Genomic DNA, 26,852 nt, shown 5'->3' with positions numbered 1-26,852 from the left:
TCCACCTTTCAGGGAATGACATATCTTCGGCGGGGATTAAATCCAAAGTCTTTATTCTGACAAACTCGCCCATCCAACCGCGATCTCGAGCCTCGTCTATGCTTGAGAATGAGGGTTTGGTATCTCGTCGGTAAATTTTGAACATGCCTCCCCGATAAAGTCAAGGGCCGTAGAGGCGCATGAGGTGATCGAGGGTAAAAGGATGCCCCTCAATCTTACTGACAAAGAATCGGAGGAGGAGCATGACTTCAAAATAATGGATGGATTTGGCCTAGAGTGACATCATACCTTTTGCAAAAAGCAACGATGATAGGGTCCAAGGGACTTATTGTTAAGGGGTAGGTGTAGACAATCAGATACCCTTCCTTGTATGTAGTGATAAATTCTTTGGGGCTAGGTACCACGACGCCCTTGCCTACCCAGTTGCACTCTTCTTCACCTTCTCGAGGAGGCCTTCGATAATCGTACACATATACTTCGACATAGGTTCACATCGGCACGGTGTCGGGGGTGTGTTCTCTATATTGAAATCAACAGCAATGGCACTTTGCGGCACAATTTTTTATGTTTTGCCATTTTGGGTTTGAGTGTGAAGAAGAAGAAGAAAATAAGACTTAGTGTTTTGAGAGAGGGTTGACAACAAAACCTGAAGATTTTGCAGAACGGAAAAACTTAAAAGATGTAAAAAGCTTTGGAGATTAGAAGAAATTGAAACTAAAGTTTGAATCAATAAGAAAATGGCTTATTTATGGGTTTCACTGCGATAGTTTGAAACCGCTGGTGGCTGACCTTCAACTAGCATGCATTAAACGTCGGGAACTGCACCGACGGGACATTTCGGTCACATCTGCTGCTTACGTTATGGGAATGACATCATGATAGGTCAAGGATCGGAGGCTTAATTTGTTTTTTTATTACACTCCAAAAAACGAGGGGACTATCCGTATACGGTTAAAATCGAGCCCACCCGATTTTACTGATTTATCAAGACTGGTGTGAATGATCGAAGATCTATCCCATAATAGATCAGACCAAGGCACGAAGACAAGGTACCGAGTTCGAAGATTCGAATGTCAAGATCGTGACCGGTAGTGATTGAGACCGAATGAGACAGACATCGAGTAAGATCGAAGTAGCATAATAACAGAAAGGCGAGATATCTGTGATTAGTCGAAGATCATGACAAAAATCTCGGAACAAATAAAATCAAGGACGTTTAATTAGCTAATTATGGGATTTTCTTATGTAATTAGAGCTATACCATAATTAGAATTCCTCTACTATATAAAGAGGAGTTCCAATCATTTGTAAGGCACTGGGATTCACACATATCAAAGCAATATAACACTTTATCTTTAGCTCATATTGTTGTTCATTAGCTTGCTTATTGCTTAACCATTTTGATTCCGGCCAGTTCAAGGGCACTCTAGCTCGAGGGCTGAATTACGTTTCAACACCAGTTTGCTTTATCTTATTGTTAAATTTTATTACTAATCTTTATATTTATTAATTGGTATTAGGTGAAATTACGTGTCCTTAAAACCACATTATAAGTTTAATTATTATCCAATTTTAAGGGTAAACACATTCATACAATCTTACAAACCAAAGTCAATTAGAAATTTAGCGAAAATTTGAAGAGTGTAATAGTGTAAGAAACCCAATAAAGGAGAAACATAAAAATGAAGGGACACCACATACGGTATGCACCAATACTAAAAGTAGGTAACCAAAGATCGGAGTTCGAAATTACACCGTAAAAGTTAGTTAGGGTATCTAGCTAGATGAGAACAAAACTAGAGGGGGCTAATAGAGGAAAAAAATAAGAAAGACTTTGGGGCGAGATTAAGAGAGATAAGGGTATGATTTTTTTTAGAGAATGGATTTCGCTGCTGATAATACATGTTCGGCTTCTGCATAAAGTTGTGTACAATCTTTTGCGAGTATAGGGGCGAAAGAAGGAGTTGGTGTGGTGGAGATAGTTAGATTTGACCAAATAGAAAACATGCCAAGTATACTGAATTTGGTGGTGACTTTTAAAGTTAGATAAATGAATATCTTGATCACTCTATGAAAGACAAATATTTATAAAAAGGACATAGCGAAGAAGAAAAAAAAGAGTTTTCATTCGATTGCAATTAATTGAGGAGAGTATCGTGATGTGATGAATATAGAGAGATGCGAAATAAGAAACTGGAATATATAAAAAGTCAAGTTTGTAGATATTGTGATTGGTATAGACAACATTATGAAGTAAGAGATTTACTGAGAGAGAGGAAGAGAAGAAATATGAGATGGAAAAATAGAAAGTTGTCCAATAAAAAAGAAAGAAAGAAGGGAAGTGAATTTTTTCCTTATTTCACTCTATTTACTTGTGTCATTCAGATGTCACTAAGCTAAATTAGCCAATTAAATATTACATAAGCATAATCAACGATCAAAGAGGTTTAATATATGAAATTTTAATAAACAGAGGCGCTATAATTGGGGAAAATCCAATTTAGAGGACCGATTTTGCCAACATGTACAAGTTAAAGTGTTAGTTTGCTATTAAACCAAAATGAAGGAAAACCCCAAAGGTGCTAGAAAAATATAATAAAAGAATTTGAGGGCCAAAATTCAATTATCCATTCAAGTAAGCCCCCTCGTCATTTTGCTATGCTATCTGAACATCAGGACACAAGCAGAGAGTAGAGTCCAAACTCTAAAGAAAGAAGAAGCTAAGGATATGGCGTGCGCAAGCACATCTGCTTCCACGACTTGGAACATGTCCTCTCTGAAATCCGCACTCCCTTCCGCACAAACATTTTCGAAGTCTTCGCTCCGCTTCTCCGTTGGGTCCAAGCCCAAATCCACTTCCAGACTTCTTCACTCCTTCGTTGGTCTCGCTCCATTGCATCCGCTCCTTTCTCTTAGTTCCCAAGGTACTTTTGGAATTCTGCATTAATTAATTGATTACTTTGTTACGTCTGGTATACGAAAAGTTTGCATTTTTAGTGCAATAAAATCCTAATTTATTGCATTTGGATGTTGATATGGCGTTTCCATGGATATTGAAGCCACCCGTTTAATGCAATAGGCATGTCATATTGATAATAGTTGTTATTACTGGTATTATCGGGGATGCAGCTAATGTTGCATTTCTACTGCTTGAGTTCATAATATGTTATTCGGTGAGTGTTTGAATACATGTTTTTACAGTGTGATAATTAAGCAGGGGCAGCAGCCCGGCGAATTTTGTGGCCTAAAGCCCATCTTAATGAGGGAACTTTTTAATTTTTTTAATTATTTATTTTGAAGTCTATTTTTTTTTAGCTTTTCTTATATACAAAGTTATTAATAATTTTCTTATAATCGATAACTCCTAATAAGTATTTCTCAATTGACAATATAGCTAACCAATTTAACCTTTCTTGTGACATTGTTGTTCTTAGGTAAGATTTTATCAATTTTAATTTTGAAAACTCCTTTCCGATGAAGCAACAGTAACATGAGTTATGAACATTATTCCATAAGCAATTTAGGCATTTGAAAAAGAATTATATCTTTTTATTTGATTAGGTGTATTAATTAAACTGTTATCTTCTAATTGTACTATTTTTCTTAATACTTTTAATTCAGAAAATAAATTTGAACCATCAATATCGAATTGATTATTATGCTTTAAGGAACATTCAAGATTTGATTAGGCTTGCAGTTTATGTTGAACCCACACTATTCTTGTTGTTTATCTTAGCCACGGGCCTTAGATTCTGGTTACTGTTATTGCATGTCATTCATCTTTTGGTTTTTATGCTTCTGTTACTATTACAATTTCTACTGGAGTTACTAATGAATTCTCTTTTCTTGTTTTTTATTTTATTTCGTCTTTCTGAGCCGATGGTCTATCGGAAACAGCCTCTCTGCCCCTATCGGGGCAGAGGTAAGGTCTGCGTACACATTACCCTCCCCAGACCCCACTATGTGGGATTTTACTGGGTAGTTGATGTTCTCACATCTAGTGATCTTAGTTTTTACTGTCAAATGGAAAACCAAAAATATTTTCATATGCTTCGAATTGTTCAAATCTATTTTGAAGTGAAAAATAGCTTTGTCTATTATGTATAAAAGTAATCAACTTTAAAAGACTCTTCGAAAGATTTGAGATTTCATTATCAACATTCGCATCAAATTGTTACTTCTTATATATCACACGTTTCTTACGAAATTCTGGTTCGATATTCATTTCAAATGCAATTTCCTTGGTAGAATCATAGCAGTTGCAGATCCTTCTTCTCTATGTTTGTTAAAGAAAGAAATCAAACTTTTTCACTTTACAGAACTGTTTTTTAAACCTATACATAGTCTATTAGGTGTAACAAAAAATGGAGCCCCCACAAATATGGGGCCTAAAGCGGTTGCTTTAGTTGCTTTATGGAAGGGCCGCCCATGTAATTAAGATACTTCTAGTAAGAGGGATTGTTTTAGGGATTTTAAGGTTGGATTGCCTAGATTAGAATATTGTTGGTCACCTCTTGATTCTGTCATATATGACATCTATGGGCAAGGACAGACGCACAATTTACGCAATGGGTGATTTTGGCCAAAACTATATATACATGTATGTACGTAGGTATGTGTCTGTACACAAACACATACTACGATATTATCGTAAAGGAGTAGTAGATATACTTGTACTTTCCATTCACCAACTTAATATCCTGGATCCGTTTCTGTTTATGGGGTGGTCTGTTATCCCATAAGCTCAAGTACTTTATGATTTGGGATTAGGACAGGACATAGAAAAACAGGTTACATGAAATTGGAACAGACCATTGTGTTTTTTTTGGCGCCAGTTCTCTCGTCTACTAGCTTTACTATTTCCTCATGTACCTTTCCAGTCGAATTATTACTATGTATATGCTTTCCTCAGTTGGTGTAAGGTGAATTTAGTCTTACCTGTTTTGTTTAAGTCATTTCCAATAATGCCCAAGAGCCCCTGAACAATTTTTACCTCTGTACAGCATTTAGTGCAACTACATTGAACTTTTGATTAGTGTCTTTTCTTTTAGGGTTGCGTATGTTAGTTTGTCGATGCTCTTGCTTTAGGATATTTGATCAAACTAAAAGTCTAGCTCCAGTGTCTGTAGTCATTCTAGCTCCCCGAGTTAGTCAAGTAGGTCAAGCCGAGTCTAGTCACCCTGTAAGAGAAAGTCGCGTAACCAAATTTCTTCTTAATTGAGTTTTATTTTCAAGCTTCAGTCTGAAAGTTAACGGAAAGGGAAGTGAACTTCCTTTTCTATTTGTCTTGTACTGTGTAACGGAAAGGTTTCATGAGTCATTTGTGGAATTTGGTGAATGTGAAAGCGTAGAGAAAAATCTGGTTTGCAGATGAACATGGAATGTTGCTTGTTAAGTAATTCCGCAGTGCAACTTCTGCATTTCAAGCTATTATTTCTACACCTATGTTTTTCTTTAAGTTGATAAAGTTTCTAACCTAAAATTATAAATTGCAGATTCAACAAGTTTTGACCACTCATTTACTGTGATTGATAATGGTGGCCGGTTTTCCGCCATGAGACATGGCAGGAAGGTGCCCAAACTGAATAGACCCCCAGATCAGCGTCGGGCACTCTTACGAGGCCTCACGACTCAGCTCCTCAAGCACGGACGTATAAAGACCACTAAAGCAAGGGCCAGGGCAGTGAGAAAGTATGTCGATAAGATGATCACAATGGCAAAGGATGGCACTCTCCATAAGAGAAGGCAAGCCCTTGGATTCATCTATGAGAAGCAGATAGTGCATGCATTATTCGCGGAGGTCCCGGAGAGATATGGAGAGAGGAATGGAGGATACACCAGGATAATAAGAACTCTGCCCAGGCGAGGAGACAATGCACCAATGGCTTATATTGAGCTTGTCTAGCAACTGAATAGTCATTTTAAAGATGTTCTTATTTATTTTTGTGCAGAAGTCTGATTCAATTAAGAGACTTTTTTGAGTTCTAAATATGATTCCATCTCAATTCTTTATGGATTTCAACTCCAAAAGGAATTACCAGTAATATTTGTATGGTGGTGTATTTTCTTTCTTTTTTTTTGATTCACGTGTACTTGAGGTTGAAAGGCAACACATTATATCTTTGGGCTGAACAAAGATTGCTAAGAGTATGATACCCAAAAATAAAAATACTGCAACGACAAATTGCACAAAGGGAGTGAATTAGATGCATATCATGTGTTTGAACCCTGTTGTTGACAAAAGTGTAGTATTTAATTAGAAAAGGATAGAGAAGTGAACACATTGTCCTTGTCAGCTGGCTCTTGGGGATTTTTCGATTAAAAAGATAAATTGAACAAAGGGGGTGAATTAGATGCATACCATGAGTTTGAACCCTGCTGTAGACGAAAGTGTGATACTTAAAGAAGGATAGAGGAGTGAATATATTATCAGTGCCAGCTGGGGATTTTTCGATTGAAAATGATAAATTGAACAAAGGGACAAAATGTTTCCCGGATCAAAGGCAGAAAGCTTTTACTCGCACAACAACAACAACCCAGTATAATCCCACTTAGTGGGGCAGAGAGGCTGTTTCCAAATAGAAACCCGACATCATTCCCTCAAAGAACTTCCCACCTTGCTTTTGGGGAGACTCGAACTCACAACCTCTTGGTTGGAAGTAGAAGTTGCTTACCATCAGAGCCCCTCTTGTCAAAACTTTTACTAGCACAAAAAAGGAAATTTGGAAGGAGTATATGAAGATAAATATTACCTAGTAAGAAAAATACTTACCGCTGTAATATTTACACTAAATTAAATAACTTAATCATAAAAGTTACAAATAAATCTGAAAATAAATAATATTTAAATATTATTAAGTGATACGTAAAGGTATATATGCAAGATAATTTTTTGTAGTACTCCCTCTGTTTCAAATTAGATGATGTACTTTCCTTTTAAGTTTGTTCCAAAATAAATGACACATTTCTAAATTTGGAAATAATTCAATTTTAAACTCTTTATTTTACCTATTTTACCCATAATGAGAAGCTTTTATAACTATACAAATGTCATGGTCCTACAAAGCTTTTACCCCTTAAATTTTTAACACCAAAGCAGAGGTGGATACAGTGTGGTAGTTATGGTTTCAATTGAACCCATAACATTCGACGTGGAGTAGAAATTTATGTATAAAAATTCATTAAAATTGTAAAAATAATATATTTGAACCCATAACTTTAAAAATATAATGGGTTCAATGTTAAAAATCTTAAAAGTTGAACCCACAGAGTTTAAATACTGGATCCGGCTCTGATTACAAGTTTCAAAAGTCTTCTACTTTTTTGTTAAACTCCGTGCCGAGTCAAACTAACTCATCTAAATTAAAACGGAAACGGAAGGAGTAGTTTTTTTTTTTTTTTTTGGTTTTGGCTGTGAACAGGTTACATAAGCTAGCTTTAGTAACCAACACATTCTGGCAATTGTAAGAGAATGGGTGAATTATAGATGTTTTACATATAGGATTGAAGGGGTTAAGTTGGGAAATCAGCAGGGGATAAGAAGTCAGAGAAAGCAGTAGATAAGGTAGGATCAGAGTTTGTTGTATTTTCCTATCTACTCTATCATTCTTCATAGCCCAAGATATATAAAAACCAGACACAAAAGGGAAAGCCTTAACGCGGTGGTTATCATTATGTTAGCTTCAACAGCTCTGAATCTGGGTTCATTAGGCAGTTGTATAGTGACTGTGTCAGCCCACAGTTGCCATAAACCTTCCCTGCTTCTACCATTCGTGGCATTACCAAAGCCTTTTAATGGAAGCTGTAACAGTAGCTGGAAATTAACTACACCATTCAAGACTGCCGTTGCTGCTGTTGATTCCTCTCAACCTGCCCAACAGGTTTGCAGATTTTACTTTTTACGAAATTGGTTCGCCTATTAAACTATCTAATATTTGAATGTGTTAGAAATTGTTTAAATATATTACCTGCGTTTTAAATGAGAAGTTATGTTTCTTGATTTAGTGCACCTTTAACCACTCATGTGTCTTGATAACCATTCTGTTCTTATCTTTTGGTACTACATTTAACTGAACTTCTGGCAGATACATTCTTCTATTCCGAGAGCGATCAAGAAATCTCACCCTTTCGTAGATTCATGGACCCAATTTCAATTCCATTACAATCTCGCAAAGGAGAGAGATCAGATATTGCTTTTTAGGAAAGTGTGTTTAGTCCTTTTACGTGTTTCAAGCCTAAATCTTTTGTGTTCTTCATTCATGTTTTTCAACAGAAATGAGTGAATTTATATACACTAACATCACTATCAATGTAACTTAACTAGTTTCAGTAAGCCACCAATTGAAAATGTCCATGCTCTCTTTCTTTACTCAAAATTCAAAACTGAGGCGATTTGATCCCATGATGTGGAAACTAATGCCCCATGTGCCATGGTATGGGTTTCCATGTACACGGAATAATCTCAAGCTACAAATGATGATGTCCATCTCATTGAAGAAGTATTAGGCATGTGCCTAATAAGAGTTTTCTTTGGTTTGGTAGCCAACCTTGTTGACTTGGTTTGGTTGGTAGCCAACCTTGTTGAATTAGTTTGGTTTGGTAGCCAACCTTGTTGAATTTCTTTGGTTTGGTAGCCAACTTTGTTGAATTGTGAAAAGTGTGTGTAAATTGTCAAATATTGTAGGCTTTAGAGGGTGAAGCTTTGGCTATAAAAGGAGAGCTTCAACTCTCATTTCTTCACACCAACAAAGAGAGAAAGAAAGAGTAAGGTTTCACAGACAAGGTATAAGAAAATAGTCTGTGAGGAAAATAGATAGTGAGCGATATTGTAGTGAGGTGGGAATATCAAAAGAGGGTTATTTCTTTTGAGTGTTGTAGTGGTCTTTGGAGTATTTACCTCCGACCTACAAAGTGTAAAATTCCTTACTATAGTGATATCAGTTGCTCCTCTCGGGGTCGTGGTTTTTTTCCCTTATTCAGAAGGGTTTTCCACGTAAAAATCTTGGTGTCATTGTTACTCTTTTATTCTTGTTAATTACCGTATCTCGGTGCTACATTATTATTCCGCTTTATTACCGTGAATATTATTTTGGTAAGGGGTTTATTCCCAACAACTGGTATCAGAGCACGGGTTCTGCTCGTTCACTGAAATACTATTCACTGTCGGTAGTACTATACTTGGTGAAAAAATAAAAATGTCCGGAGTAAAGTACGAGGTAGCAAAATTCAATGGAGATAACGGTTTCTCAACATGGCAAAGAAGGATGAGAGATCTGCTCATCCAACAAGGATTACACAAGGTTCTAGATGTTGATTCCAAAAAGCCTGATACCATGAAAGCTGAGGATTGGGCTGACTTGGATGAAAGAGCTGCTAGTGCAATCAGGTTGCACTTATCAGATGATGTGGTAAATAACATCATTGATGAAGACACTGCACGTGGAATTTGGACAAGGTTGGAAAGCCTATACATGTCCAAAACGCTGACAAATAAATTGTACCTGAAGAAGCAATTATACGCCCTACACATGAGTGAAGGTACGAATTTTTTGTCACATTTAAATGTGTTTAACGGACTAATCACACAGCTTGCCAACCTCGGAGTGAAAATCGAGGAAGAAGATAAAGCCATCTTGCTATTGAACTCATTGCCATCTTCGTACGATAATTTGGCAACAACCATCCTGCACGGTAAGACTACTATTGAGTTGAAAGATGTCACATCGGCTCTTTTACTCAATGAGAAGATGAGAAAGAAGCCTGAAAATCAAGGACAGGCTCTCATCACAGAAGGTAGAGGCAGGAGTTATCAAAGGAGTTCGAACAACTATGGTAGATCCGGAGCTCGTGGGAAGTCAAAGAACCGATCCAAATCAAGAGTCAGAAATTGCTACAACTGTAATCAACCAGGTCACTTCAAAAGAGATTGCCCAAATCCAAGGAAGGGCAAAGGTGAAACCAGTGGCCAGAAGAATGACGACAACACAGCCGCCATGGTGCAAAATAATGATAATGTTGTCCTCTTTATAAATGAGGAAGAGGAATGCATGCACCTGTCAGGTCCAGAGTCGGAATGGGTGGTTGACACAGCGGCATCTCACCATGCCACACCGGTAAGAGATCTTTTTTGCAGATATGTAGCAGGTGATTTCGGCACAGTGAAAATGGGTAACACAAGTTACTCAAAGATTGCGGGGATTGGTGACATTTGTATCAAGACAAATGTCGGATGCACATTGGTTCTAAAGGATGTGCGGCATGTACCTGATTTACGGATGAACTTGATCTCGGGAATTGCTTTAGACCGAGATGGATACGAGAGTTATTTTGCAAATCAAAAGTGGAGACTCACTAAGGGATCATTGGTGATTGCAAAAGGAGTTGCTCGTGGCACGTTGTACAGGACAAATGCAGAAATATGCCAAGGTGAATTGAACGCGGCACAAGATGAGATTTCTGTAGATTTGTGGCACAAAAGAATGGGTCATATGAGCGAGAAGGGATTGCAGATTCTTGCCAAGAAATCACTCATTTCTTATGCCAAAGGTACAACGGTAAAACCTTGTGACTACTGTTTATTTGGTAAGCAGTATAGAGTCTCATTTCAGACATCGTCTGAAAGAAAATTGAATATACTTGATTTAGTATATTCTGATGTTTGCGGCCCAATGGAAATTGAATCAATGGGCGGTAACAAATATTTTGTTACTTTTATTGATGATGATTCACGAAAATTATGGGTTTATATTTTGAAAACCAAAGATCAGGTGTTTCAAGTTTTCCAGAAGTTTCATGCTCTAGTAGAAAGGGAGACGGGTCGAAAGCTAAAGCGTCTCCGAAGTGACAATGGAGGTGAGTACACTTCAAGGGAATTTGAAGAGTATTGTTCAAGTCATGGGATCAGACATGAAAAGACAGTTCCTGGAACCCCACAGCACAATGGCGTAGCCGAGAGGATGAACCGCACCATTGTGGAGAAGGTGAGAAGCATGCTCAGAATGGCTAAACTGCCTAAGTCATTCTGGGGTGAAGCAGTTCAGACAGCCTGTTACCTGATCAATAGGAGTCCATCAGTTCCGTTGGCGTTTGAAATCCCAGAGAGAGTCTGGACCAACAAGGAGGTGTCCTACTCGCATCTGAAGGTGTTCGGTTGCAGAGCTTTTTCACATGTACCAAAAGAGCAGAGAACAAAGCTGGATGATAAATCTATTCCCTGCATATTTATCGGATATGGAGATGAAGAGTTCGGGTACAGACTGTGGGATCCTGTAAAGAAGAAGGTCATCAGAAGTAGAGATGTAGTCTTCCGAGAAAGTGAAGTTAGAACTGCTGCTGATATGTCAGAAAAGGCGAAGAATGGTATAATTCCTAACTTTGTTACTATTCCTTCTACTTCTAACAATCCCACAAGTGCAGAAAGTACGACCGACGAGGTTGCCGAGCAGGGGGAGCAACCTGGTGAGGTTATTGAGCAGGGGGAGCAACTTGATGAAGGTGTCGAGGAAGTGGAGCACCCCACTCAGGGAGAAGAACAACATCAACCTCTGAGGAGATCAGAGAGGCCAAGGGTAGAGTCACGCAGGTACCCTTCCACAGAGTATGTCCTCATCAGTGATGAGGGGGAGCCAGAAAGTCTTAAGGAGGTGTTGTCCCATCCAGAAAAGAACCAGTGGATGAAAGCTATGCAAGAAGAGATGGAATCTCTCCAGAAAAATGGCACATACAAGCTGGTTGAACTTCCAAAGGGTAAAAGACCACTCAAATGCAAATGGGTCTTTAAACTCAAGAAAGATGGAGATGGCAAGCTGGTCAGATACAAAGCTCGATTGGTGGTTAAAGGCTTCGAACAGAAGAAAGGTATTGATTTTGACGAAATTTTCTCCCCCGTTGTTAAAATGACTTCTATTCGAACAATTTTGAGCTTAGCAGCTAGCCTAGATCTTGAAGTGGAGCAGTTGGATGTGAAAACTGCATTTCTTCATGGAGATTTGGAAGAGGAGATTTATATGGAGCAACCAGAAGGATTCGAAGTAGCTGGAAAGAAACACATGGTGTGCAAATTGAATAAGAGTCTTTATGGATTGAAGCAGGCACCAAGGCAGTGGTACATGAAGTTTGATTCATTCATGAAAAGTCAAACATACCTAAAGACCTATTCTGATCCATGTGTATACTTCAAAAGATTTTCTGAGAATAACTTTATTATATTGTTGTTGTATGTGGATGACATGCTAATTGTAGGAAAAGACAAGGGGTTGATAGCAAAGTTGAAAGGAGATCTGTCCAAGTCATTTGATATGAAGGACTTGGGCCCAGCACAACAAATTCTAGGGATGAAGATAGTTCGAGAGAGAACAAGTAGAAAGTTGTGGCTATCTCAGGAGAAGTACATTGAACGTGTACTAGAACGCTTCAACATGAAGAATGCTAAGCCAGTCAGCACACCTCTTGCTGGTCATCTAAAGTTGAGTAAAAAGATGTGTCCTACAACAGTGGAAGAGAAAGGGAACATGGCTAAAGTTCCTTATTCTTCAGCAGTCGGAAGCTTGATGTATGCAATGGTATGTACTAGACCTGATATTGCTCACGCAGTTGGTGTTGTCAGCAGGTTTCTTGAAAATCCTGGAAAGGAACATTGGGAAGCAGTCAAGTGGATACTCAGGTACCTGAGAGGTACCACGGGAGATTGTTTGTGCTTTGGAGGATCTGATCCAATCTTGAAGGGCTATACAGATGCTGATATGGCAGGTGACATTGACAACAGAAAATCCAGTACTGGATATTTGTTTACATTTTCAGGGGGAGCTATATCATGGCAGTCTAAGTTGCAGTGCGTTGCACTTTCAACAACTGAAGCAGAGTACATTGCTGCTACAGAAACTGGCAAGGAGATGATATGGCTCAAGCGATTCCTTCAAGAGCTTGGATTGCATCAGAAGGAGTATGTCGTCTATTGTGACAGTCAAAGTGCAATAGACCTTAGCAAGAACTCTATGTACCATGCAAGGACCAAACACATTGATGTGAGATATCATTGGATTCGAGAAATGGTAGATGATGAATCTCTAAAAGTCTTGAAGATTTCTACAAATGAGAATCCCGCAGATATGCTGACCAAGGTGGTACCAAGGAACAAGTTCGAGCTATGCAAAGAACTTGTCGGCATGCATTCAAACTAGAAGACAGTGCTACCTCCTCTGGATGAATGAGACTGGAGGGGGAGATTGATGATGTCCATCTCATTGAAGAAGTATTAGGCATGTGCCTAATAAGAGTTTTCTTTGGTTTGGTAGCCAACCTTGTTGACTTGGTTTGGTTGGTAGCCAACCTTGTTGAATTAGTTTGGTTTGGTAGCCAACCTTGTTGAATTTCTTTGGTTTGGTAGCCAACTTTGTTGAATTGTGAAAAGTGTGTGTAAATTGTCAAATATTGTAGGCTTTAGAGGGTGAAGCTTTGGCTATAAAAGGAGAGCTTCAACTCTCATTTCTTCACACCAACAAAGAGAGAAAGAAAGAGTAAGGTTTCACAGACAAGGTATAAGAAAATAGTCTGTGAGGAAAATAGAGAGTGAGCGATATTGTAGTGAGGTGGGAATATCAAAAGAGGGTTATTTCTTTTGAGTGTTGTAGTGGTCTTTGGAGTATTTACCTCCGACCTACAAAGTGTAAAATTCCTTACTATAGTGATATCAGTTGCTCCTCTCGGGGTCGTGGTTTTTTTCCCTTATTCAGAAGGGTTTTCCACGTAAAAATCTTGGTGTCATTGTTACTCTTTTATTCTTGTTAATTACCGTATCTCGGTGCTACATTATTATTCCGCTTTATTACCGTGAATATTATTTTGGTAAGGGGTTTATTCCCAACAAAACTTACAATAACTATCTCATAAACGCGACACGATAAGTGCATTTATTTCTTTTCTGGTAAAAATCACAAGAGCGTTCTATGCTTATCTCGAGGCATGGATCATTGTTATGTGAAATGAAGGCAAAAACTTCAAGTAACTCCTTTTTAGGTAAGTTATCTAGACCCCACGGTGTGGTCTATCCTCACAAGGTAGGGGTAAGGTCTGCGTACACACTACCCTCCCCAAACCCCAAGGTGTGAGATAATACTAGGTATGTTGTTGTTGTTGTCTCTTTCTCATATCCAGCGCAATCTTCAATTACTGTTTGATATTTTGTTATATATACAGCAAGACACAGAAAAGAAGAAGTACTATTTTCTTGTTGCAAATGCCAAATTCATGCTGGATGAAGAGGAGCATTTCCAGGAGCAATTGTTTGAACGTCTTCGTCTCTTTGGAGAGCGCAACATGGAGCAGGATTTCTGGCTTGTGATTGAGCCAAAATTCTTGGATAAATTCCCTAATATTACCAAGAGACTGAAGAGACCTGCAGTAGCTCTTGTCTCAACAAATGGCCCTTGGATCACGTAAGTGCACTCATTTTCAATACCCTAAACTCTAGTTACCCTCTTTTCCCAGTTTATGCATCATAAGAAAATGCAAGAAGGTATATGCGTTCATAGGCAAGTTAATCAAAGGTGGATGCAGGCCATTCTTTACGGTTTTAACTGAACCCAGTATTTTTGACATGGAACATATGTATGTGCATGTGTGCTTGCACATTGATAAACTTAATTTGAGTGGGATATAACATATCCTCTATGGTTCCAGTTGAACCCAATATTTTTGATACTGGAAAAGGTATATATGTGAGAAAAACCATTAAAATTTTCACAAGCAAAATTCAAAATCCATAATTTCAAAAGTGAAATAAGTTTAGTGCTAAGCTATGTTCTGCGGACTCTCCAAAATGTTGCTGCACCCGTGTCGGATGCTTCAAAAATGCACTACTTTTGGAGGATCTAACACGCACCTGACAGCATTTTCGGAGAGTCCGAGCAACATATGTGCTAAGAAACTTAAAGATTGAACTCGTCGAATTTAAATCCTAAATCCACCTTTTGTTATCCTAGTATGTATCTTCACTTGTTTCTTGGGTGTTGTAGGTTCATGAAGTTGAGACTAGACAGAGTTTTACAGGAGAGCTATGAAGCTGACAGTCTAGAAGAAGCTTTGGCATGTACTCCTGTTAGTCTTAAGTTTGAAAAGCCAGAGAAGTGGGTAGCTCCATACCCAAAGTATGAATCAGAGTGGTGGACGCCTTTCTTACCCCCTGGATCTCAGACATCAAAGGTGTGAGCAGCAATCCTTCTACTCAATTTTGGGATATCCTCTGTGTTTAACGAAGCAGGTCATTCTCTGCCTCTGCCGCACTGTTTGTTAGTCAGGCATTTGACATCTATTTCAAAAGTATGTGAAAAGATGAGTGTGAAGCACAAATGTAGGCTGTAGGTAAAGGCGTGTCTAGCTTATTGGCCAAATACTGTATGATTAGTTCCTGGTTGTTGATGATCTAAACCTGTTTATGAGATTACATAAGTAATTGGAGAAGAAAGGGACTACTTGTTATGCTTTCAATTGTGGAAAATGATGCTTTGGCTTAGCGCAAAAAATTAATGATGCGATAGTTCAGTGCTAGGTTTAAACATACCTCTATATGTACGGGCTGATGTGAAGCCAAATATCTTATGCTCTTAATCTTCGAAAATGCTTCATTTGCTCTGTGCGAAAAGGTAATGCTGTAGTAGTTGTGTGAGGTTTTACTAGGCATTTCAAATCATGGAACCAAACATATCTTTTTTTTGCTTGATTTTCTTGATAAGTCTGATCTGAAGCCAAAAGTCTTTCTTTTGTTCTTCGGTCAAGTATTTTTCCTGTCCAAACGTATTAGATGTCATCCATTTAGGAGAACGACATCAAAACACCGGAGGTTTATTAATCTGCTCCTTCAGATTTGTTGTTGTTTTATATTTCCCATCACCCCCCCTAGAAATTCGTACATCAGGATGGATTGGATGCAAGTATTAATATTTTCTAGACCGTTTAAGTCCCTCTCCTGAAGCAGAATGAGCAACATAAAAACCATCACAGTTCTCCAGTATTGACCTTTCCAATTTGATTAAATGGAAGACCAATTCTCATGATTTCATGTGTTCAAAATTTTAATCTGATTGAAATAATGAGAGATACTTGGTGAAAGTAGAGAGTCACTCCTAAGGATAACTATCCAACAAGAAAAGAAAGAAAAGAATAGATAGGGATTGAGGGGGGAAAACACTTAGCAGTAGCTCATAGTTAAAATGGATAAGCATAATAACTCTTAGAATAGTTCTGGTTATAAAAAGAAAAAGGACACTCCTACTGTGATGCTTTATCTGCCTGGGAATAGAATGTCATCACTGCTGCTTACTGTCTTTAACAAAAGGAACTTTTGGTAGTTTCTGAAGAACCTTCTCATCCAAATGACTGTACTGTCTCTTGAGTTCTTTTTTGGCCTTCTGTGCATAGATATCCACTTGATCTTCATGTTTCTCATAAAACCAGGGTACTGTCAACAGCATGACAAATACTGTCCAGAAAACAAATAATTTGTTATCTCGGTGAATCACCGATGGATGACAAGGAAATATTTTGAGTTCCACTATCATTCCTAACTTCTTTCCCGTTTGGATAGTAAAATCTGTTATTCTGTCACTGGGAGTTCTATGAATTCCAGGAAGGCCATTGGTACATTAATGAAGAATGAGATACAGTGGTCAGCGAAATTTTTCCAACAGCCAGAGAACTTTGAGCAGGGATTAAGAAAAACTGGTCCAAAAACTGAGCACTCTATTGCATTTCCATAATATAGGGAACAAATTTCATAAATTTGTCTTCTGCAGCTGATAGAAAGAAGAAAAGGTAAGAGAACTTACAGATGTAAACAAGGGTCAGAAAATCGAACCAGCTGCCAACGATAGACACAATCCACAAGCCTAAAATACTCTGCAGTTTGACATAGGATGTTGCGCTTGAGAAACATACATGAAGTGAAATTATAGACTACGTAGCTCCAAGGGTGGTCGACCACCCTTCATAAAAAATTTACACGGTATATATAGGTAAAATATTAAATTTTAGTGGTATATAACATATATTGAACACCCTTTATCGGAGATTTTTTTTACTTCATTCAAGTTTGAACACCCAAGATGAAATTCCTGGCTTCGCCACTACATAGGATGTTGCACTTGAGAAACATACATGAAATGAAAGTATAGATAACACAAAGCTGAGGGTAGTGAGAGATTTGTACATATAGGAACTTCTTCAAATCCTTTCCAGAAGCCACTTCCCAGAAGACACTAAATGCCCAGTTGAATCTGTCCCTCAACAGGAGAGCAACCTCAGTCCACAATTTCTCTGGCAGTACTATCTCTGGAAATTCCATAGGAGTCCTGCCAGGGAGTACAATATGATCTTATCACCTAATGTATTCACTCGGACTGATAGGAGACCGTATAGAAGCATGGCGACTATAAACTACCTCTTATAAGATACATGACAAAAATCCAGAGAACAGAATTTATAAGGCATGTGAAAAATAAAGTGAAGTTTTTGAGGCAAGGGAACTCACTTATTGACGAAGTGGGAGATATTTGACCAAAAGAACAAGATGGCCAAGGTAAGTATGAGAGAATGGCAAATAAAAGTGAGCAAATGATAACCAATCCATTCGAAGAGCAGCCATATTACAGTTGCAGCAGCAAGCATCCCTGCTGAAATCTGCTTGTTCCTCCACAGCAAAATATCAGCGGCTGATACAAGAGTTTTTATTACCAGAAATAATCATAAGTTTACATTTTACAAGAAGCAAATCAAGAATGATAGATAATGCAAAAATAAGTACTCCATCTGTTCCATTTTATACGTTACTCTTTCCTTTTTAGTTTGTTTCAGAAAGAATGACGACTTTTTATATTTAGAAACTCTTTAACTTTAAACTTTTTGTTTACCCTTAATAACACGCTCTTATAGCTATGAAAATTATTATCATGGTGCCCAGTCAAATACCGCGATATAACAATTACTGAATAAGACATACGTTTGCCACCGCCTAGGGCGGCATGGACAGGTTTCTGGCGGCCAAAGAGATGAGGCTTCTGATCGTTGGTGGGGCGTCGAAAATCATCGCCGTCGGTGGATGATGAAGAAGAATAATCACGGTAATCAACGGTCCCTTGCACCTCTTTCGCTGAAGAATCAGGAACAATTTCCTCCACTGAATCGGACATGGTGACCCCAGGACTGAAAATAGATTACAAATTAATTATCGGAAGCATAATAACAACTTTTGTTTTAGAAACTCCTTTCTATTAACAAAACCCCAAAATTACATATATCCATTATATCAATAAAAAACCCTAAGGATACTATCCCGGGATAGAATTTGGGTTTGTATTTATCCCATATTTGGTTATAGGTATTAGCTAATTCCAGGATAGAAGTTGTATCAAAATGATGAATCCCGTTTGGATATACTTGTCTATCCTATAATTTAACCAAAAGACTATTAAAAAAGCTATTTTACACTTCCCACAAAGTGAAAACTCAGATGGAAAATCAAATCATTTGAAAAAGAAGAAGTAATTCAAAGAACATATATGCATGAAAATAGAAGGGCTGCATTATGCATGCAGTGATGCAATAAGTAGCAAAGAACAAGTAAGGATATGTAAATTTAGTTCTTACTGCGTGTAATGTAACGAAGGAAGTAACAAAAAGAGTCTTGTGAACTTTTTGTTGTTGTTGTTGTTGTTATTGAAGAATGAGGGTTGAGTTACTGATATGTCAGTTTTTCCTGTACTTTGTTTCTTTTCTTGTGTTTCTCTATATGTGTAACACGTAATTTTCAAATTCTGTTTTACATTGTTACTGAATCATTCAACGGAGAGAGTAGCGGACGGGTTCCCTCTAACCATATATCTCCCAATTTTCTCGCATAACAATGTTCCCTTATCTTTTCTAGGAAATTTAAGGGAAACTTCATATATATTTCACTAGTTAATTAACCCGCCCTTTGCACAGTCAAATATATCCGTTTGTAAATGAATTGTTCTTTATATATACATATTGAGAAAAGTAAAAAGAAACATTAATCAAAATAATAGCATCTCACGCCCGTTTGCAATTTTATAATAAGAAAATTCCTAAAGAACGATTATCTCAATTTAGGAAGGAAAGTTAACACTCATTTTATAGAGAGAAAAATATAAAAATCTTTTTAATTAATTGATGTTCATAATTAATAATCATAAAAATTTATATTTCTATTACTTTTTTTCCCCTCATTTATATTTCTATTACAGTAGTTAGAACTTTTGATCTTACACAAGTCCTCTCCCTTTCTATGCCTAGATTAATTATTTTTGATTCTTTTTAAATCCTATATAATTTCTTGACAGAAAGAATATGTAAGGACATCTCAAGTCAAACATGAAAGCAAGATTGAAGGCTTACCTGAGCCGCACCTTCGACATGACTCATTTAAATTATTACATTCGGACTTATAAGGAAAAGATACATAAATTCCTGTAGTTGATACTGTAGAGTCTGTGTTTGCAATAAATTATTTGTGATACAAAAATAAATTACAACCACAATATAAATATGAAGAAACATAATTTTATTGATAAACAATGCAAGTACAATTTTGTTTCTCCTTGATTCTTCTCTCCTGATTATCTCCGTGATTCGAGGGCTGAGCCGCGTATTTCTCGAATGTAGTACGATGCAGGCCTCCTGGGGTTGTATTTGATCTCCAGCTTCTTGAATTATTTGATTGTCAAGAAGTATCCGGCCATATTTTGATCTCTTTGTGAATATCCCAAAAGTTTATGGGATTTTGAGACACCTCTTAAAGGGAATATGTATCCCGCGTGAGCTAGGATTTAGGGTAGAGTAACCTCCAAGAAACCCTAATAGACTCCTAGGATTTCAAGAGTCCTGTAGTATCATTAATTTTTGGATTTGGCTTGATCCGTCAAAATTTTGATGTCTACAAATGCCCCCTACTTCAAGGTTTGTCAGGGTGTAGGCTTGCCGAAACTTGAATACGAGACTTGAAATATTCTACCATCGCAACAAATTGTTTTGAAACTTGGAGTTTTTGATTTACAGGAGGAAGAGATGAAGGGTGGAACTGGTCCCACTGGGCGTGCCAATTTATTTGCAACAAATTATTTGTGATACAAAAATAAATTACAACCACAATATAAATATGAAGAAACACAATTTTATTGATAAACAATACGGGTAGAATTCTGTTTCTTCCTTGATTCTTCTCTCCTGAATTATATCCGTGATTCAAGGGCTGAAGATGCGAGAATGTATTTGATCTCCAGCTTCTTGAATTATTTGATTGTCAAGAAGTATCCGGCCATATTTTGATCTCTTTGTGAATATCCCAAAAGTTTATGAGATTTTGAGACACATCTTCAAGGGAATATGTATCCTTTTATATATGAGTGAGTTAGGGTTTAGGGTAGAGTAACCTCCAAGAAACCCTAATAGACTCCTAGGATTTCAAGAGTCTTGTAATATTTTTAATTTTTGGATTTGACTTGATCCGTCAAAATTTCAATGTCTACATATACGTAAATAAAGATATCGATATTATATTAATCCCTATATCTAGCTTAAAGCATTTGTGCTACTAAAGCAATGTCATTTTCAAAATGCGTAAAATAGAGAACTAAGAAGAGACAGGTTTATTAGCCTCAAACCTGGCGGAAAAGGAAAACATAAAGATAAAGATTCTAAAAATTTACAATCCCATAAGTACAAAATAGAGAAATTTAAGAAAAAAAGAATGAACATTACCTCCAGATTAACCGTGAAACTGATAGTGTTTTTCAGTTATATCACGAAGAATAGTCATCAACTACGATTAATCAACAATATAAACAGGCAACAAATTAATTAAACTGGCCATGCCCCAAAACTAACACAATTGTATTTTGCAACACCACTATTGAACAAATAAATTAAAGGTTTTGGAAGAAGAAAATGGAGTAAGAGCATTTTTTTTATTCTTTTCACCGAGTAAGGGATATTTATAAGTGACTTGACTCCTTTTATAAAAATTTTGTTGTTGCCTTCCTCCAAATTTATCCCAGTAGATACCGTGGGCCTATAAAGTTTGCAGGGCTATCCTTTAGGAAAAGGAAAAATAGAGTAACACGGATTCACATCGTAATTTTTTGTTGTTTGCAGGAATATTATTTAAAAAAAAGGAAAAATAAAGTTATGCTGATTTACAAAATTCCTCTTTAATTGTTACAACTGTTACAAAATTTAAAAGGATGAAAATATGAAGAGACTCAACGTTAGAAGGGAGAAGTTCTGGACATATTAAATTTAAATAAGATAAATAGAGAGATGAGAGAGAAAATGCTAAAAAAATAAGGAAAAATATAGATGTGTTTTTTGATGAAAGAGGCATGCCATATATATATATATATATATATCAGAGCGGGTCTACACTTTGTGTCAAGGGTTTCGACAATCTATCTATTTATATTATTTTTTTAAAATTATATTTCTATTCTATAGAAATGAGAAGTTGGTCGACCAAGGGTATATTTGTCATTATACCCTCTTATCTTATTATTTTAATATTATTTTATCTATACTATTCTAGACTTTTCCGTCAAAAAAACCTCGCATCCATCAAAAACCCAACACTCTATACTTTTTCAGTCATTTTCATCTGCTCAGTCACTTTCATCTCCTTTACTCATCTGTAAGTCACTTTCATCTCCTTTTACTTATTTGATTCATCTTCTCAACTAACTTGGTAAATTTTTTTCTCATCTCCTTTCCATCTCTTTTCAAAATTTCGGATTTCATGCTGAAATTTTTTGTAGGTTCCATTATTGTTCATTCAAACTTCTATCAAGAATTTCTTTATCAGTTTTTTTTCATCTACTTTGAATGTTCTAATTTCAGATCTGAATATCTCCTACTTTTTTCCCCAAGAACTAATTTATCAATTTTTTTCATCTACTTTGGTAGTTCCAATTTCAGATCCGATTTTTCATTTACTCAGTGTAAAAATCGATAGTTACTAGTTGTTAAAGGGTATCATAATTTAAGCTCTCTGTTGTCCTACTTTTCACTTGGAATTTTAGGGTAGAACCTATTTTAATCTAAAGAGGATATGATAATTACTATGGCTAATAAAAGCAATTGAGTAGTAAGTCATTCATCAAGTCTTGGTGCTTTCTATTTTCATAAAATAGGAAGTACAAAAAAAAGGAGTAGAAAAAAATTAAGTTAGGTGATTATGGGTGGATGAAATGCTTTTTGATTTGGTTAACGTCGGAAAGTTGCGGAAGAAAGAGATGTTTTATTTTTTCTGTATTTTCCTATATTTTTTTTCCCTTTTTAGCCTTTGGATTCTTTAGCCTATAAGAAAATATATCAGATAGATTTTGATACCAGAAAAGGTGCTGGTACACAATCTTCCTTTCATTAAAAGTATAAAGAGAAAGGTTAAATGTATAGCTCTAAATAAACAATACTAAATACTGTACATTAAATGTATGTAGAGAATAGAAACATGGGTTAAAGAAACAAGAAAAAAAATAGTATATAGGAATGACTGAACAAGAGGGGAAAAAAGGAGTTTCTAGGTATTACTCCATCCATTTTATTTAATGTGATATTGTTTATTTAGACCATCTCTAAAAAACGATGCATTTTTTTTGTTAAAAGTTTTACCTTTAAATTTTCCATTTTCCATGGTACTTTTGATACGGTAATTTTTTTTAAAATTTCATACTGAATCATATACAAATGGTTATCGTTCATTGAAAAAGAAAAGATATTTCCTTTCTTCCAATTAACGTGATCCTATATCATTTTTGGTACGTTAAAATAGAAATGATCCCTTTTTAAATTTAAAAATAATTTAATGTAAACTTCTCATTTTAGCTTTTCTTTGACCAATAATCAGCAAAGCGGCTAATAATTTTTAAGTACATTTAATGTTTGTAGCATTACATGAACTAATCTTGAATTACATGGAAAGTGAATGCTCAATATGTTTGGGATCCTATGAAGACAAGAAATTGTTAAAGTTATGCCTAAATGTTATCACAGATTTCATTCTCCATGCCTTGATAAGTGACTTGGTAATCTTTAAATTTGTCCCCTTTGAAGATCTTCTATTGATTCTTCTACTAGCATTTTAAGCTGTCCGAATTGATACTCATCTACCTAAGTTATGCATGCAGATACAAATTTCATCTCTATTATATAGGAATTGATTCAAACAATGACGATATTAAGATATAAACAATATATTTACTCTTGTAATTTTGAATATTATCTATCTTTTTCTGTTTGTGGTTGCCTATTATTGATACTTTTCTATATTTATTTTATTTTCCTTATAGGACTCACTCTCTGTTGTGATAGCTGCGTGTTCGCGCGTTTTAGTAGCAAATCACTGTGTGATAAGTACTGCTCTTCTACTAGATTTATTTATTTTTAATATTTTTCTCTTACCTTCTTCGTATTAAGGAGGAGGTGTTGACCAGAACATCTAAAGTTTTTGATTTTGAAAATAGCATTCCCTCTCTATCTTAGGCGTTTGTCATTTATTTTTTTTTATTATTGTTTTTGATGAGTAAAGAATTTACTCATTTTATTCATTTCAGGCCATCTCATCATACTTTAACTCTTTTCAACTAAAAGGTAATCTATTCTATTCAGAATCAGATATGAAATTTATATCATTATCGGAGTTGCTTTTGTTTGTGATATATGTCAGTATGATTAAACTTACATTACTCATAAGCATATCATTATATGTAGCTAAAATTTTAGTGTTTTCCTTTTTAAGCCTTAGTAATAAGAAAAATATCTTGGCAATAGATAAACTGCCTTAATGGCAAATAGAAACCATGAAAATGACCAGATCTTTGGAAAATCACATGCTGACAAAAGGGCTAGGAGACGCGAATTATATAGACTGATGCCACCTGATAAAAAAGAGGCCCTTTTGGCACGACGGCGTGCAAACAGAGCTGAATTAAAAAGACGACGGTCTACTGAATCTTCAATTAGTATTGATGCAGCTAACGCATCAACCTCTAATGCTGTCAATGTTTCTACCAACCAAAGTTCTCTTATTATAAAAGATCCATTGGCTTTTTTAAGGAAAAGAACAGGTATGACTAAAAATTAAGGTTTGTTTAAACTACATCTACTCAGAACAGTAGTGATTACCTTTTTTTTTTTGGGTTAATAATCTACTCAATACTAGAGTTTTCATATGCAAGGAATGTTTTCACAGAACCTGGTTGTTCAAGTAGTATGCAAGCAGAAAATACTTATGTTAAATTAAAAGAAGTACCGAAATGCCAATTTTGTGGAGCAAAAAAAATTTGAATATGAACCACCTGCATTCTGTTGTGGTAACGGTTCTATTCAACTAATTTCACATGAAATGCCAACAGAGTTAAGAAACCTTTATTTGGGAAATAGTGAGGAATCAAAACATTTTCGAACTTACACTAGAACATACAATAACATATTTGCGTTCACATCCCTTGGTGTTTCTTATGATAAAGAGCTAGCAAAAAGAAATAATGGTATCTATACATTCCGTGTTCAAGGGCAAATATATCATAGAAAGTGCAAATAAGAGGACACCTTCTTGATAATTCATGGGTTGTTCCTTATAATCCATATTTACTTTATAAGTTCAACTCTCATATGAATGTAGAGATTTGCTCTGATATTAAAGTTGTTAAGTATATTTATAAGTATATTTGCAAAGGACATGATAAAATTGCATTTCATATACATGCTAATAATACAAACATAGAGATAGATGAAATAAAGGAATACCAATCTGCTAGGTGGGTGTCACCACTTGAGGCTGCATGGCGTATATTTGCTTTCCCTATTAGTGAAATATTTCCGAATTATATCATCTTCAACTACATCTTGATGGACAACAACTTGTTTCCTTCAAGAATACGGACAATATTAGTAAAATTGTGAACAATCCTATGGTTAAAAAAACAATGTTAACTGAGTTTTTTTAATGAATCGAGAAAACAAAGGTGCTATGGACTTAAATTTATTATATCGAGAATTTCCAGAATACTTTGTATGGTCAACAACAGATAAAACATGGATACGTCGTCAACGGGGAAGTGCTATTGGTCTCTTTTTTTTGCCAACAGATATATGAAAGATATATGTTAGCCTCTTTTTTTTTTTTTTTTGCAAAAAGATATATGTTAGCCTCAATTGAGGAGGAAATGACTGCTTCTGGTAAAAGGACCTCTATATGCTGCTAAAGTTCTGAGATTATTCTAATGTTAACCTTTAACTTTAGATGCCGAGAATTTGTATCTTCGTCTCAAATAAGAAGACATGACTATTTCCCTCTTTTAACAAAAAAATAACTGGGACATGGCTTATTCTACTATATAAGAATCTCTATTTCTTCCTAAGTTGCGAGAATTTTCTAATTCCTTATATTTTGTCGTAGCCTCAGTTGGAAATTAGAAGTAGTTCTACATTCTTTTTCGCGTAAAATCTAATGCTACATTGATATATCCTGAGCTAGGAGTCATCGTGGCAATTTATTTCAGGTGTTCCTTCAGTTTGGAGATTCTATTAGCCGATCATGTTTTGCAAATTATGTTAGATTTCTCATAAGCCGCTCAAAATAGTTCACCACAAGAGGGGTAAAAGCTTTATTAAATTTTTGTGAATTGTGCATATTGTTCCAATAGCAGGTAGATCGATCACCTTCTACTTATATAATGTTATTGCTCTATGTCAACTACATTTTATCTCCTTTCAGAAAGTGTGAGTTCAAAATAAATTACTTTCAATAGTTGTCGAAGAAGATACATAAGGAGTTGCTAATTTTTTTCTTGTCTGTGGAATATCAAGTGTTTTGGGAAGTGAGGGAGCACCGTTGTTTCTAAATGCTGCTTTATTCTTGGAGCGTTGATCTTTCTTTAGCCTTTCTGGTTCTTTAAATTGTATCTATAGAATTATTGATAAACTTCGATTCATGACTATTTCAATTTGCATTACACTTGTTTCATGTTTCACATATCCAATTCTCTGGCAAAGTTATGACTAGGGATAAGTTTTCCAACACATTGTATGATCGTGCATTAATTTATGCTGTATGAGAGCATTCATACAATTTTAACTGTGCTGAGAAGCCCTTTTGGAATAGGATTAATGCACTAAAAGAAAAATATTATTTCTACCAGATGACCAAATAATATCCTTATCAACTATTGTAATGGCTTAAATAGGTGGCCATTGATGCATTTAATATTGGTGTGCAGGTTGGATGGAGTAGGATGTGAGCTTTGTCTCTTATTAGCTCTGTGAGTGCTGTCTCTTTATCAGCGCACATTTACACAAGGAAACCTCACATTTGTTAAAGTTCAACTCTTGAAAATAAATTGTATCTCTTGTAAGTCTCCCATAAGTAAAGATATATATTTGTTTGTTCGTGTTTGATGATCAATCGTTTCAAGAATTCTGTGACATGGTCTTTTGTTCACCTTAATCTTTTGCATGATGGAGAATCGTTCTAACAATCCAATGACACTTTTATGTATTGTACTGTTTTATCATATCTGAATTTACATGGCTACATACTAGCTTTATCAAGAACGTATCAAAATATCAAGAATCGAATATGTTGGGCCCGTGCTAAGCACGGGTAGCACTCATCTAGTAAATATACAATCAGGGATGATGGAAGGTTAGTTGAATCTGGTTCGTAACAAGTAGGTTCGACTCTATTTTACGGTACCCCTTTCGTTACAAACTTTTGAGTAATTATTTTGACTTAAGTTTTGTGCACTAATGATGTATATATTCACATAATTAAGTTATTTTATAGGTAATTACAG

At 36.0% G+C, this 26,852-nt stretch overlaps 3 protein-coding genes and 1 long non-coding RNA gene across 7 annotated transcripts; 3 read left to right on the top strand and 1 right to left on the bottom strand.

The window, feature by feature from the left end:
* The first annotated feature begins 2,627 nt into the window (after nt 1-2,627).
* Nucleotides 2,628-6,044, top strand: LOC107779789 (large ribosomal subunit protein bL17c-like). Its single transcript, XM_016600274.2, has 2 exons — nt 2,628-2,924; nt 5,496-6,044. The coding sequence occupies exons 1-2, from the start codon at nt 2,729-2,731 to the stop codon at nt 5,903-5,905; spliced, it is 606 nt and encodes a 201-aa protein (XP_016455760.1). The 5' UTR covers nt 2,628-2,728; the 3' UTR covers nt 5,906-6,044.
* A 1,411-nt stretch (nt 6,045-7,455) lies between these two features.
* LOC107799177 (protein YCF54, chloroplastic) lies at nt 7,456-15,637 on the top strand. The gene is made up of 3 exons (XM_075222953.1): nt 7,456-7,880; nt 14,194-14,432; nt 15,012-15,637. Exons 1-3 carry the CDS (start codon nt 7,674-7,676, stop codon nt 15,202-15,204), a joined length of 639 nt encoding a protein of 212 aa, XP_075079054.1. The 5' UTR covers nt 7,456-7,673; the 3' UTR covers nt 15,205-15,637.
* A 557-nt stretch (nt 15,638-16,194) lies between these two features.
* LOC107799175 (reticulon-like protein B5) lies at nt 16,195-18,761 on the bottom strand. Its single transcript, XM_075222952.1, has 6 exons — nt 18,637-18,761; nt 17,990-18,192; nt 17,522-17,702; nt 17,201-17,342; nt 16,821-16,890; nt 16,195-16,474 (listed from the first exon to the last, which is right to left on the bottom strand). Exons 2-6 carry the CDS (start codon nt 18,177-18,179, stop codon nt 16,302-16,304), a joined length of 756 nt encoding a protein of 251 aa, XP_075079053.1. The 5' UTR covers nt 18,180-18,192; nt 18,637-18,761; the 3' UTR covers nt 16,195-16,301.
* A 2,747-nt stretch (nt 18,762-21,508) lies between these two features.
* Nucleotides 21,509-26,481, top strand: LOC107799176 (uncharacterized). Of its 4 annotated transcripts, none has more exons than XR_001651077.2 (4): nt 21,509-21,688; nt 23,346-23,409; nt 23,610-23,646; nt 25,560-26,481. It is a non-coding gene; the product is annotated as an uncharacterized LOC107799176 (long non-coding RNA). The 4 variants fall into 4 exon arrangements; XR_012695540.1 differs by lacking the exon at nt 21,509-21,688 and adding an exon at nt 21,713-21,742; XR_001651078.2 differs by lacking the exon at nt 21,509-21,688 and adding an exon at nt 21,747-21,808.
* The last annotated feature ends 371 nt before the right edge of the window (nt 26,482-26,852 follow it).

The sequence above is a fragment of the Nicotiana tabacum genome, chromosome 10 (assembly GCF_000715075.1).
Source record: "Nicotiana tabacum cultivar K326 chromosome 10, ASM71507v2, whole genome shotgun sequence".
Classification (NCBI taxonomy): domain Eukaryota; kingdom Viridiplantae; phylum Streptophyta; class Magnoliopsida; order Solanales; family Solanaceae; genus Nicotiana; species Nicotiana tabacum.
The sequence above is the reverse complement of the archived record's forward strand: the minus strand, read 5'-3'. Positions and strand labels throughout refer to the sequence as shown.